Genomic DNA, 13539 nt, shown 5'->3' on the forward strand with positions numbered 1-13539 from the left:
GTAAAAAAACAAGGCCTTACATGGCCCTGTAAATGGAAAAATGAAAGTGCTAGAACTCTTAGAAGCGGAGGAGGAAAAAACGAAAACGCAAAAATTAAAATTGGCGAGGTCCACTGGGTCATTTTGGTCTTGGTCCTCAAAGGGTTAATTGTCCCCTAGGGGGAATAAAAAAATTGTAAAATAAAAAGCATAAAAATGCTGGAGAAAACAATGTAAACTATAGATCTTATTCACACCACATGCAACATTTTGGCAAAAAAGGGGTGTGAAGTAAACATCGCTCATCTACTTATCAGCCGATCACTCTCTTTCAGCATGTCAAAAAGTAATTTTCTATATACAGTATATGGCTATGGTCACAAGTAGTATGAGACCGGCCGTTCCATGACCCGGCCGGGTCACAGAACTTCCGGTCTTAGAAAAGATCATCCGAGCCGGTACTGGAGTACCGGCCGGATGATCCTTAGCGCCACTGAGTTCTGATGCAGGTCCATCAGTGCACGCACGCATCAGAACTCCCCACAGCACAAAATGGAGCGTGTGGCCAGAGCCGTACACTCCGTTGTGTGCACTGACAGGGTTTTGAGCCAATGTGTGCACTAATGCCCACTCTTCTGTCAGGCTATTGTTCCTGCACAGTATTTTTCCTCAGAATTTTGGAACCAAAACCAGGAATGGATTGAAAACCCAGAAAGACTATGTTCATACGCTGTTGAAACTAAGTGGATGGCTGCCATTTAATGGCAAATAACAGCCGGTATAACAGCCGGCAAATAACAGCCGGTTCCAAAATACTGAGTTCTCATGAACCACTGACAGATGATGTCTGTGAAGATAGGGGTTAGGAGTGTTGGAAAATCCACTTTGTTCTGGGAGAGAAAAGCTGGGAGAGATAAGCTGCAGCCAGAACTCTGGCTGTGGCGTAAAACCCCTTCCCCATAGAGAACACAGGATTCCTCACCCATGCCGAATGTTCCTGTGTACTGTTGGGATGGGGCCCCGAGGGGAAGATAACAGTTATTGAAGGTGTATGGTCACCTTAAGGAGGAAGGCTTGGAATTAATCTCTTATTGCAGATCAAATGGTGTCCTTTTACAGCAAGCTAGACACAGTACCATAAGAAGAGAGTTACTTGATTTTGTTTTCAATGCACTTTCTTTTTTGACACGTTGTACAGTTCTCCCGAATGACCAACAACAGATGATGCCTGCTGTCATAAAGGTTGGGAATGATGGAAAATCTTTCTGGCTGCAGCTCATCCTCCCCCACCTCCCCATATAGGACACAGGATTGCTTGCCCATGCTGAATGTTCCTGTGTACTAGGAGGATGGGGCAGACACAGTACCATAAGAAGAGAGGTACTTGATTTTCTTTCTCAATTTACCTGCAATATGGGATAGAACATGACCATAGTAGAGGATGGAATAAAATCAATAAAAAGGAGGATATTAATAAAGAATTGACTTTTCTCTTTCAGTGTCTTCTATTTTTTAATGTTTCTTTAAAACCTTCTTTCCCATTTCTAGCTACGCATGGCCAATGGATCATGCCTTGAATGGTTAGCCTTATATTTCTAAGGAAATTTGATTTCTTAGTGAAAGTACTTGTCAAAAAATACATTTCTGTATTCCAAGGCTTCAGCAGTTCATTGGGGGTTGTACATAACAGTGCAATATCACTGTGCATTGAACCTAAGTGGTTATGTCTCAGTTAAGTAGATGATGTTCTAGCATATTAAGGCTTCTGAAGAGGACATAGATTTAATCATAAGTACACTATTGGAGGGACATCTATCTTGCCCTGTTATTTCTTGTCAGGTAAACATCTGTATGGTACAGTTCACCTGTAATAACAGGTTCCCAATGGATACTTTTGTTCAATGTCATTACTCAAAGCACATTTAGGTTAATTGGTCTACTAAAAATCAGTCCTTGTAGGTATATACCTTAAAAAGATAAATGAGATCATTTGGCTCATTGAGAACAAGGACTAATATGTATGAAGGAATCATGTTTACATCTCTATGAAATATTTGGGCATCATATCACTGAGCTTCCCTGGTTTACTTAGAGAACTGAATATTATGGAGTTGTGACATAGTATGCTTGCACTTGAGTTTTAGGAAACAATTCGTTGCTAGGCACAGTAGTCCTGGACTGGTACATTTTCGTAAACAAAAAGAAAAAAGTCTAAAAAAGTCCTGACTTGCATTGTCATTTCATGTCCTTTACATTCATAGTTTAATGTGATCAGCGCTTTGATTTCTTTTCCTCCAGTCGACAGCGAGCACATATTTTTAGTTCTTTCCTGTCAAAGCCTAGATCAGGAGCAAGTGACTGGGAGATCAAAGGGCCCATTACAAGTCAGTATCTAATCCGCCAATCACATGTCTTGATTTTCACTTAGAAAGAAAGCTGCGTAATGTGTACAGGCTGTTAATAGCAGCAAAGGGAATGTAAGAAAGAAGTGAGCACACTGGACAGAAACGAAAATTGTAGCAGAAAATTATTATTGACTTGCTTTGCTGGTTATATCGTCCTAAGAAAATAAAGCAACATTGATCTGGCAGATTAAGGCTGTGCACTAAGTGTAGGTAAAAACTAATGCCAATTGTGAAGTATAGAAAAGTGCTGCTTATCATGTCACTTTTAGTAAATATCAAGTGTATTGACTATATTGAAGGGCGTAAAAAAAAAAGAATATCATAGCCAGAGAATCAATATTCAGCATGTAATGTTCTGCAGTGAAACAGAACTGGAAAGTCTTCTTTTTTGATCAGTTTTTGTTTTCATTCTCATTGTATTCAATTAGGATTATTTGCATTTGAAGTCATCCTCCTCTATGTAGCATATATTTGCAATTTGCAAGTATCCTATCAACGTGTCGAAATAAAGTAGTTGGTGGAAATTCCTTAACCCGGAAGACTGAATGAATATCTTATAGAATGCATCTGTATGCAATTACTGCAGTTAGAGGAAATGCAAACAGTAAAAAGCTTGCATGGGATTAAAAAAAAATGACCTTTTTTCATCACAACCAATTCTCCTTTATCCCCCAGGTTAGGTTTTGGTATTTTAGCTCAGCCCCATTCACTTCAATGTAGCTGAGCAACGACACCACACACAACCCATAGCAAAGGTAACACTCTGTTTTCCGGCTTCTATTTTAACAGCACCATAAATAAATCAAATACACATATAATAAAAGAAATCCTTCCAATACAGAAATAGCAATTTTGTGGAAAGACAATAAAATGCATAACGCACTAAGAATTACAGGAGGGGGTTTGTCAATAGACAATTAGTTTTTTCAACAAACTCTACATTAATATAATTGCTACATGTGTAATGCTCAAACATTTCTTTTTATAAATAGCTTGAAAATATTTGTAAACAGCATTTGTATTTATTATAAGTAGAGAAAATATGTTACGAGTGACAGATGCATATACAAAAAGACACAGGAATACTCAACTGTACAATGTATACTTCAGGAATCAATGCTAAGGTTGAGAGCTTTCTACAACATAGCCATGGTCAATAAGCATTGTAGAAAACAATGAGTGCAGCTCTACTCTTACAACACGTACTATTATTATCTGCCACATGAACTTACACTTTAGAAGAAACACTTATTGATGAAATGATGAAGACTGCACAAAAGATGTGTCCCTGACAGATAGGAAGAGAGTTTACTCCAGCGTCACTTATATTCTGTCAGCTCAAGTACTCAATATACATGTTTCAAGGGGGAAGTACACCCTGGTATATATACTGTACACTAGGTGGAAAGAACAATACATTTTTTTTTTTTTTTCGGGAGAAGCCTGATTGCAGTCTCTAGTATTGACTGACATAAGAAACATGATGATGATGACATAAGAAACATTATTTGAAGACTAGGGGGGAGATTTATCAACTTAAAAAGTTATATTTTGGGGAGTAAAATGGGCAGATGCGAATACATTTATTCGCAAATGCCTGTTTTGCGAATACATTTTCACATCTGGGCATTTTACGCCGGTAGCCCCAGAGGGTCAGGGAGGAGGGGGGTGTAACGGGACACAGACTTTGGGTCCACTGGATTTCTCATTTTTCTCACACAAAAATGATAAGGAACCTATGGCAGGTCTGAGTTGGCACACTGGTGCGGGATTTATGCACCTCTTCATATATCAGCAAAGCATCAGGGATATGGGGACATTTTTAAGCTTAGCACAAAAAAACCCGCTGGACTTAATAAATATCCCCCTATATCATAATCTATATTCCCTAGCTGCACTGATACAGTATTTCAATTTTTACATATTGTATAAATATTTTAAAAGACAAAAAGATTAATATAGTAACAGTGTACAGTTTAAGAGCTATGGCCACACTGTAGCACACTGTACTTGCCCCTATATTTAGAGGATGTAGCTGCTGGTTATTAAGTAAGATTCTTTTCTGGAAGGGAAATTGAGATCCTTTATCCCCATGTCCCAGAAGCCACATTCTCTGTGCAATAAAAACTGTTGTACTGTACAGGTTACCCTGCCTATTTAGGCACAACTGTTGGAGGAGAAAAAACAGGCAGTGCAGGCTATGTACTTTTCAACAGAATATGCTGAGGGGGCCTCAGCACTAAGGCCCTAAGTGATCTTAACTTTTGCAACATGTCAAAGTGAATTAAAATGACAGTAACTCACACCTGATGTCTTAACTGATTAGAGGCATTTACTTTCTTTTTTATCTGTTTCTGCCTAAGCCCGCACAAAGACTTTTTCCAGTCACAATTCCCCTCTGCAGAACTTGCAGGAAAATGCCTTTGGCTCATTCTGACCATCCTGTGTCTGTTGCTGCCTCCATTGGGCTGAGAACTATGGTCACTCCCTAAAATAATGTCCAACACAGTATTAGTGATTATCTTTGTGCCCAGTAGAGTAATAGTGCCCCAATATGCCTCCACCCAGTAACAGTGGCCTCTTCTAAGTTTTCCCTCAGAAACAGAGCCCTAACACTGATAATCTGCCCTTTTAGTGATTTCCACAAAGAACCAATGCCCACTTAGTGCCCACTTACACAGTTATAGGGCCCTAGCACACCTAAAGTGTCCCCTTAGTGGCTTATGCATAGTTAACCCGCCACCTCAGGTGTCTCCATGCAGTAAAAGTTTTCCACTATAAACAGAGCAGCTTTGACTATTGGTTTATTCCGGCCTGTGCCAAGTTTTGAAGGCCACAGGCAAAGAGGTGGCCAAAGAGCTGATGGTTCCTTACTCTACCAAAGAATTCCACCATATCTGCAGAAAAATCATTCTATAATTTCAGCATTCCCTAAGGAGTACTTAAAAATAGGTTCTATAAATAATTTTACTTACCTAGCAGTATAATTATGCAGAGGAGTATGGCAATGAGGGCTCCTGTGCTTAATCCAGTGGGATGGCTTAGAGCTTCAGCTGTACAAGACTGCATGTTACCCTTGTGGTCACAGGCACAAACCCGGATAGTCAGAGTGCCAGTGCTACTTTGTACAGGATACCCATAATCTGAAATAACCACTGGCAGTAAGTACGTATTCATCTCATGACGGCTGTATCCATTCCTCCTTGTGTAGATGCTAGCTGTGTTATCTAAAATCCAAAGTGAACAATATTAGATCAGGAGTTTTATATGCATGCAGATACACACACACACACACACACACACATACACACACAGACATTTAGTTACCTCTGTTATCCCTGACTGTAAAGTTTGTACTATGTGTAGCTGGATTAGCTAGCGCATATGAAAACTGAAGTCCACTATAAGAATCATCCTTATCAATTGCGCTTACTGTGTGTATTATCTGCAAAGAAACAAAATCATATAGGTGAATATAATAACAGGAGTGGGAGGATCCTTGGGACAGTTCATAACAGAGAAATTGTGCTATTCGATGACCACAGTTATTTCAGCGAGTATGGTGAAGGCTTTTTTCAGTAATACTTGTGTTGAACCACTTTAATCTATGACTTGTATATTAAACCAAACACACATGAACATGTTCACACACAGAATTTTTGCTTAGTTTTTTTCTTGGTTAGTATATTGGCTATTTAATTGCGAATAATAGCCGTTGTTTTAAAATAACGACAATTATTTGCCATTAAATGGCGACCATCCACTAACTTTCAACAGTGTGTGAACATAGCCTTTCTGTGTTTGCAGTCCACTCCTGGTTTTGGTTGAAAAATACTGACCAAAATACTGAACAAAAATACTTTGTGGTAACATAGCCTAAGAGTGCATCAATTTCTATTAAAACATTGTAAACCAGGCATTGGTAGGAGACTGGCTATTAAGCTTCTACTGCTGCAGGTTACACATCCTTGAGACTGTTAACCCCACTCTGTGACAATAATAACATATGAAAGAGAATCACTCATTATTATAAAATGGGAAGAAAGTATGTGCAAAATAGCTCTCCCACCACTTAGGCAAAGTAATATCCCTTCAATTCAGTGTTTCACTCCATCTAGGAGTTCTAGAACATTGACTGGGGAAATGTGCCAAGCCAAAAATCTCTCCAAAAGGAAACATTGCCCATCTGCAGACAGTTGTTTCGGGATGTTTCCCCTCTTCAGTGCAGAACAGGGTATTAGCTGGCTAATGAGTGGCCTATCGACATGGGTCAAAGGGATACTAGTTCTTTATGAGGAGAGTCTGCCATATTGATGTATGAAGACCTAAAAGCCATTCCTGCTCCACTGGAAATTCTGGGAAGAAAAGATATGCAAATAGCTCTCAAACCACTTAGGAAAAATGGTGTCCCTTGAAGTGATTGTTTCTTAGAACACTGACTGGGGAAATATTATATAATGAGATTTCATTATTACATCTAAAACACATAACAATGCAGACATTGATGTATGTAGATAGATTCCCACAAAATGCAGATGACAAGAGTAGGAGGTAGAGTTGTAATCAGAACATGGGAGTAGTAGAGTTACTTTGGGCCTACAACTATATTTCATGCTGGTGCTGGTTCCTAAAAAGTAATGACAGATTCCCTGTGGTATACTATTTCTTAAAAATATCAAGTAATAGAGTTCTATGGAACCCCAAGGCTGGCATATCCATAAAATAGTACTGAAAACTCCTTAAATGGGTTATCCAAAGATGAAAAGTTACCCCTATCCACAGGATAGGAGATAACTAGCTTATCAGTGGAAGCTCACCAACTGGGACCTCCACCAATCACTATCCTCCATAGTCAACATAGCGACAGCACCCATAATCGGCTAATAATCCATTTACTGTGTATGGGACTTTCAAACATTGCCAAGTTCAGTGCTGAATTTCTGTTATCTACTTTGAGGCCTCATCATAGGCATAACAAAGAACAGAAAATGCTGTCATAAGTAGGGATGGTCGAACCTCAGGATTTTTCAGGTTCAATCGAACTTGAACATTCTCAAACCTGCAGCATTTGATTCTGGATGCCTTCCCGGTCCGTGGGAAAGGAGGAGACAGCCCGAGTACCGCCTGGAATTCTATGATACAGCCTAGGTAATAGGTAATAGGCTGTATCCTGGAATTACAGGAGGTACTCAGGCTGTCTCCTCCTTCCCCACGGACCTGGAAGGCATTGGGAATCAAATGCTGCAGGTTCAAGAACGTTCGAGTTTGATCGAACCTGCAAAATCCCGAGGTTCGATTATCTCTAGTCATGAAGCACTCTTATCTTTAACTAGTGATTGAAAAGAATACAGAAGTACATTAACATATAATTTACTTTATTTAAAGTTTTAGAACAAACTAAGGGGCTTTAATATACACATTCTGGTAATTCTTCAAATATGTGAACCACCAATAGTATGGAAATAAGATTGTTATTGCTTAAAGGGGAACTATAAGCAGGTTAGACCAAGCTAACCTACTTATAGCCCCCTATTGGGCACAGGACGTTGAGGGGAGAGGTATGTATCTTACCCTACTCCTTATGCTGTTCCCATGCAGTTAGCAGTTTACTCCTTGGTCCGGAGCACCATTAGCTGGCCCACCAGCTCCATTGATTATCATTAGAGTGAGCGGGCCAGCACGGCGAAATGGGGACGGGGAAATGCTCCTAACCGTGCTCTGGGCCGAGGATTACACTGCTAACTGCACAGAGCCCCATGCGCAATAGGGGGCTATCAGCAGGTTAGATTCATCTAAGCTGCTGATAGTTCCCCTTTAATGTACTTCCTTTTTTCCCAGTATATATGAACTATATCATGTAAATCTCCCACAAATATCTTATCATCCAATATATTATGTCATAAATATCATAAAAATCTCCCTGTAAAAAGTCATCACTCATTGTCCCAATTATGGCCATCAATCAAAATTCCAAGTTAATCCATTAGCATGTTTATAAAATAAAGGCAGTATCCAGAGGAAACTCACATACACACAGGAAGAACATACATTCACCATACAGATGAACACTACTCACTGAACCACTTCACTTTTAAAAACTTCACCTTTTTATTTCTGTCACCAGTTTGGAGCAGTATCTATCTATCTTGATATGTTCACACTAAGTAAAGCAGGTAGAATTCGGTGGCGGAGCGCCTGCCACGGCATCCCACCTGCCTCAGTGTGTCAATGGGATGCTTTGCACGCCTCCCCTCTCCACTGTCAATTCCGCCTGTTTTACTTAGTGTGAACGTACCCTTATAGTCTGTCTGCTGCTAAACTTGTAAAACAGGTTAGAATACAGGGCAATGTACATGATAGTTGCTAATTGATCATATGGGTTCTTAGAATCAACTATTCATCTGTCCACCTGCAGGTAAATAAATACTTAACCCTGCACTTTACTAATACATGGTAACTGTCAACTCGGCCTACCATGTCATTTTCTTCAATTACCCTAATTAACATAATTGTCACTCATCATCATAAATTACACTTCTTCAGAACTATATCAATGTTGACAGTACAGGTGTTATTTTGTATGTGTAGATGTTCATCCTTCTATATGTGTATAAGGTTTAGTTAGAAAATATGTTTGGCTTTCTCAATTAAACTAATTATTATGTGTTATTTTTGGGACTTTGAAGACACAGTCACCCGTCTTATGAGTAAGTATGTATGAAAGGTGGATGTAAATAAAGGAATAGATCAATGGTCTGTATGTACATTTAGTGTTATATAACAATTCTGATGACATAAATACTGTGAGATATGTACAGCATATACTGTATTCTACTGTGTTCTACTGTGCCCCACAATGTTTGTGCATCCTGTGCCAGCTTACAGGAAAGGTGCTGACCTCTGTCTGGACCCAGGACATTGGTGTTTGTGTTGTGATGCAGCACAATACCACAGTCGAATAGGTGAAATAGGCTTATATAGGCTTGTCCTCACTTGATTGACACATTATGGATGGCTTAAAGCAACACGCTCTATTTCGAAATCCTGCAAATGCTCTGTGAATACTAATAGCGGCACATGTGTGCTGGGATTGGGTGCATTCACAGTACGGAATCAGGGCAGATAACTTGCTGTGGATTCCGCCTGTCACACCTGTGCGCATCTCTGCCCGTGTCATAGACTCCATTCTATGGTCGGGCGGATTCCGCCTCCACCCAAATGATTGACACGTCAATTCTTTGGGCGGATGGCGGAATCCACCTGACCATAGAATGGAGTTTATGGCAAGGGTGGAGATGTGCGCGAGCGACGGAATCCGTGGAGGGTTATCTGCCGGGATTCCATATTGTGAACGCACCCATTCTCTGGGGTGTACAGTGACTTAAATTAAGTGAACCACTTGAGTGTGCTCTGTGTTTTGCTAAAAATATGACCTACCCCAAAAATAAGACCTAGCTTAATTTTGCAGGCTTTTGGAGGCCTTACTCAAAAAAATAAGCTCTAGTTATAGTCAGCTGACCAGACACTTGACACTGGGTGCTAAGCACCATCCAATCAGTGCCAGACTTGTTATGCTCTGCCCCCACCTGCCCAACACAAGCTACAGGGGAGGCAGGAGTGGTAAGAAGATACACAGTATGGGACATTGAATGTGGAGGGAGGGAGGGAGTGTACATGGGCCAGCTACAGAGAAGGGAAAGGGGTATACAGTATGGGGACTACCTGCAAAGGGGGGGGGGGGCATACAGTATGGATCAAGGGAGGTATACAGTATGCGGGGCCTTGCTGCAGAGGGGGAATGTATACAGTATGGGGGAAGAACTACAGAGGGGAAGAAGGCTTAGCTACAGGGGGATCTTACAGTACAGGAGCCTAACATTAGTGGGACATACAGTATGGTGGCTAACTACCATATACAGTGGGCCTACAGTGTAGGGGCATTAAAGGGAACCTGTCACCCCCCGTATCGGGGTGACAGGCTCCCGACCCCCCGTTAGAGACCCCTATACTTACCTCATCCCGCCGGGTCCCGCTTCTGGATTCGGTCGGGTCCCGGAGATCTCAGCCGCTGCAGCCCGGCGCGCGCGCTGAGAGATGAGTCCAACACCCATAGAGAATGACAGGAGAGTCCAGCGCTCCGTCATTCTCTATGAGCGTTGGACTCATCTGTCAGCGCGCGCGCCGGGCTGCAGCGGCTGAGATCTCCGGGACCCGACCGAATCCAGAAGCGGGACCCGGCGGGATGAGGTAAGTATAGGGGGTTCTAACGGGGGGTCGGGAGCCTGTCACCCCGGCACGGGGGGTGACAGGTTCCCTTTAAGTGTTTCTCCCAAAAAGGCACTAGCCTTTTTTTAGAGAATAAAATAATATAAGAACCTAACTTATTTTCGGAGAAACATGCTAGTATCACAGTGCTAGGAGGGAAGAGGAGAGAGAGTCCCCTTTCCACTAGGTAACAATGTCAGAAGCTTTGTGATTAAAAGCTGACAGATTCCCTGTAATGGCAGAAAGCTGTAATACCAAACTAGTGTTGCTGTTTCTGGATAAAAAAAAAAAGCCGACTATTTTTCCAATCTCATACATGACACCTGAATTAGAACCAACCTGGATGAAATAAAAAACACATCATTTTACAGGTGCACAGTTTGAAGAGTCTTGGGATACAATACACCAGATTGTCTGATATGAGATACGAGTGCTGTATACTGTGTACCACTTTATTTTGCCAGTCAGGCTAACACATGGCTAGTTTATGGACACGACAAGGCTGATGACCATTCCCACTTCTACAGCCCCATCAACACAGGGACATTGTTCCATCTTTACTATTTTGCATGCAGATGAGCTGAAAGTAGAGCTATTATACACACCTGTTCTGCCTTTGCATTTTCACAAACAAAGATCTCGTACAGCATGGCAAACTCTGGGGCATTGTCGTTCACATCCAAAACCTTAATAAACACAGGAACGCGGCTACTTTCTTTAGGATTACCTGTAATAAAAAGATAAGAGGACTGGGTACAGCGGCTGTTGGAGGGCTAAATTGTGTGGAGATCAGAAGGCAGCTGTTAAATGCTTAATTTTTGGAAACTGCTTTTCCCTGTGTCTGTGCGTCTTTGGATCTGACAATCACAGGCCTAATTAGAAGAACACAAGCTGCGTGTCGCATATTTTCCAGCCACCTTCTCAAGCAGAAAATTGTAGCCACTTAGTAAATGTAGCATGACACTTTTCTTATAAAATGGATGGAAAATAATATGTGTGCTCTAAAACTACAGTCATATTAAAAATCAACATAAAACACACAATCGATTATTTTGTGTAAGTTGCTCATCAATAACATCTCGTCATTTATACTATATAGATTTTGTAAAAGGGTTGTATGAGATTAGAAGAAAGGGTCTATTTTAGAAAGAGCGCCACTTTAGTCCATGGGCTGCATCAGAAACTGCAGCTGTGCTCTATTCAATGAATAGAGCTGAGCTGCAATATTATCTACAGCCCATACTTAGAAATGGGGGGGGCTAGAGTCATTGTCGTAAATTTTTTTTGGCAGAAATCAATAGTCCAGGCGATTTTAAGAAACTTTGTAATTGGGTTTATTAGCCAAATATGCCATTATCTGCATGTAAGCCTTTTCCCAGGTCCCCCCCCCTCCTCTCCTTTCTGTCATCCACTCCTCAGAATCAGGAAATCTCGACTGTTTTTTCATCAGTTGGATCTGTCTGGTCTATGAAGAGGGGAGGGGGGAGGGGGAAGGAGCGAGATTAGTGGACAGCTGAGAGCTGAGAACAAAGGATTGCTCAGCAGCTATTCAGAGCCCTAATTAGAGGTCAGAGAGGTCCATGGTGACTATCAGAGGTGAGAGCCCGGGATGTGAATGTAAATTAACTCTTTGTTGTCCTGTTTTTGCTGCCTTTACTTTCTCTCTCCATAGGAAAACCATGAAGACAGGGGGGAGAGCTTCAAACTGCTTTTTCATGATAAAAATTCATTTTTCGGCTAATAAAACCCAATTACAAAGTTTCTTAAAATCGACTGTACTATTGATTTCTGCAATAAAAATTTTAACGACAGTGACACTTTAAGACCGGTATGTCAAACTGAGGCTGCCCGTGTGCTAGGGGATTTCACAGATCTGCTTTTCATTTATGCATGAAAGCAGATGTAAAATGTAGTAAATATGCTATGTATGCGGCCTCTGCCCCCATACCTCCACCCTTCCTGCCCCTTTAGCATGAGCAGCACAGACACCACAAAGTTGCAAAATAAAGGTTTTTTTTGCAGAATGTTTGGAACCTTTTGCAGTCTGCATCTGGCATGCAGAATAATAAATCCCCCATAAATGTCCCATAGAAGTGTAAAGAGACAGAAATATCTTATAATGTTTCTAATTTCTCTGCAATATTTTGCACCATTTTCATTTTTGTGACCGCAAAATCCTCAGCTCACTGACCTATTTAGGGCCATCTATTCCATCCAGCTATGCCCTGACCATCATTCTTTAGCACTGACCGCACAGCTGGAAGAAGTATTTGGCAGACCCACTCCTCTCAGTTATGTCCAAATCAGGCTGAAAATGTTAGTAAAACCTGTAACATTTCTGTTAGATATTTACTGACAGATTTAGCCAAGTATTGCCATCCTATACTTTCAGTGATAGTTACAGAAAGCTATGACATGTCAAAGAGAGAAGTCAAAGTCTTGATTCAGTTCTGGGTGTCCAGCCCCCCACTGATATTTGGAACAAGGCGGGAGAAATGTGCCCCTAAGGGTTTCTCTCCCTAACTCACTGCGATCAATGTCTTGCTGCAGGAGATGGGCTCCATAGGCTTACAATACAGCCTGCCTCCTTCAGCAAAACTTAAGAGACAAAAAGCCATGGAGAGAAGTGCTTAGCTCTGTCCTTCCCCACGCTAACTCTAGAGATTGGTGGGGTCCTCTGCAACACGTCAAAAGTTTTTGCAAATGACAGGGACACATTAATAATCCCTGTCTGTACAGATGATAGAATCGGAAAGCATTCCCTTATCAGATACATAAGGTACATTTTATAAGAAACTACCAGCCTCAGCTGATATATTATGTGATATATTCCTCACCCCCCATTTGTTGTGTATGTTCACTCATGTATCTAGGATAAACCTTCCCATTG

At 41.1% G+C, this 13539-nt stretch overlaps 1 protein-coding gene across 1 annotated transcript in view; it reads right to left on the reverse strand.

Moving 5' to 3' along the window:
• Window positions 1-13539, reverse strand: part of LOC138783435 (cadherin-6-like) — a 265406-nt gene that overhangs the window by 15060 nt on the left and 236807 nt on the right. Inside the window, exons 9-11 of the mRNA XM_069958138.1 lie at window positions 11255-11376; window positions 5712-5829; window positions 5360-5611 (exon numbers count right to left, since the gene is read on the reverse strand). Of these exons, the coding sequence (XP_069814239.1) occupies window positions 5360-5611; window positions 5712-5829; window positions 11255-11376 (492 nt within the window). The remainder of the gene's footprint in view (window positions 1-5359; window positions 5612-5711; window positions 5830-11254; window positions 11377-13539) is intronic.

Source organism: Dendropsophus ebraccatus, chromosome 2, assembly GCF_027789765.1.
Source record: "Dendropsophus ebraccatus isolate aDenEbr1 chromosome 2, aDenEbr1.pat, whole genome shotgun sequence".
Classification (NCBI taxonomy): domain Eukaryota; kingdom Metazoa; phylum Chordata; class Amphibia; order Anura; family Hylidae; genus Dendropsophus; species Dendropsophus ebraccatus.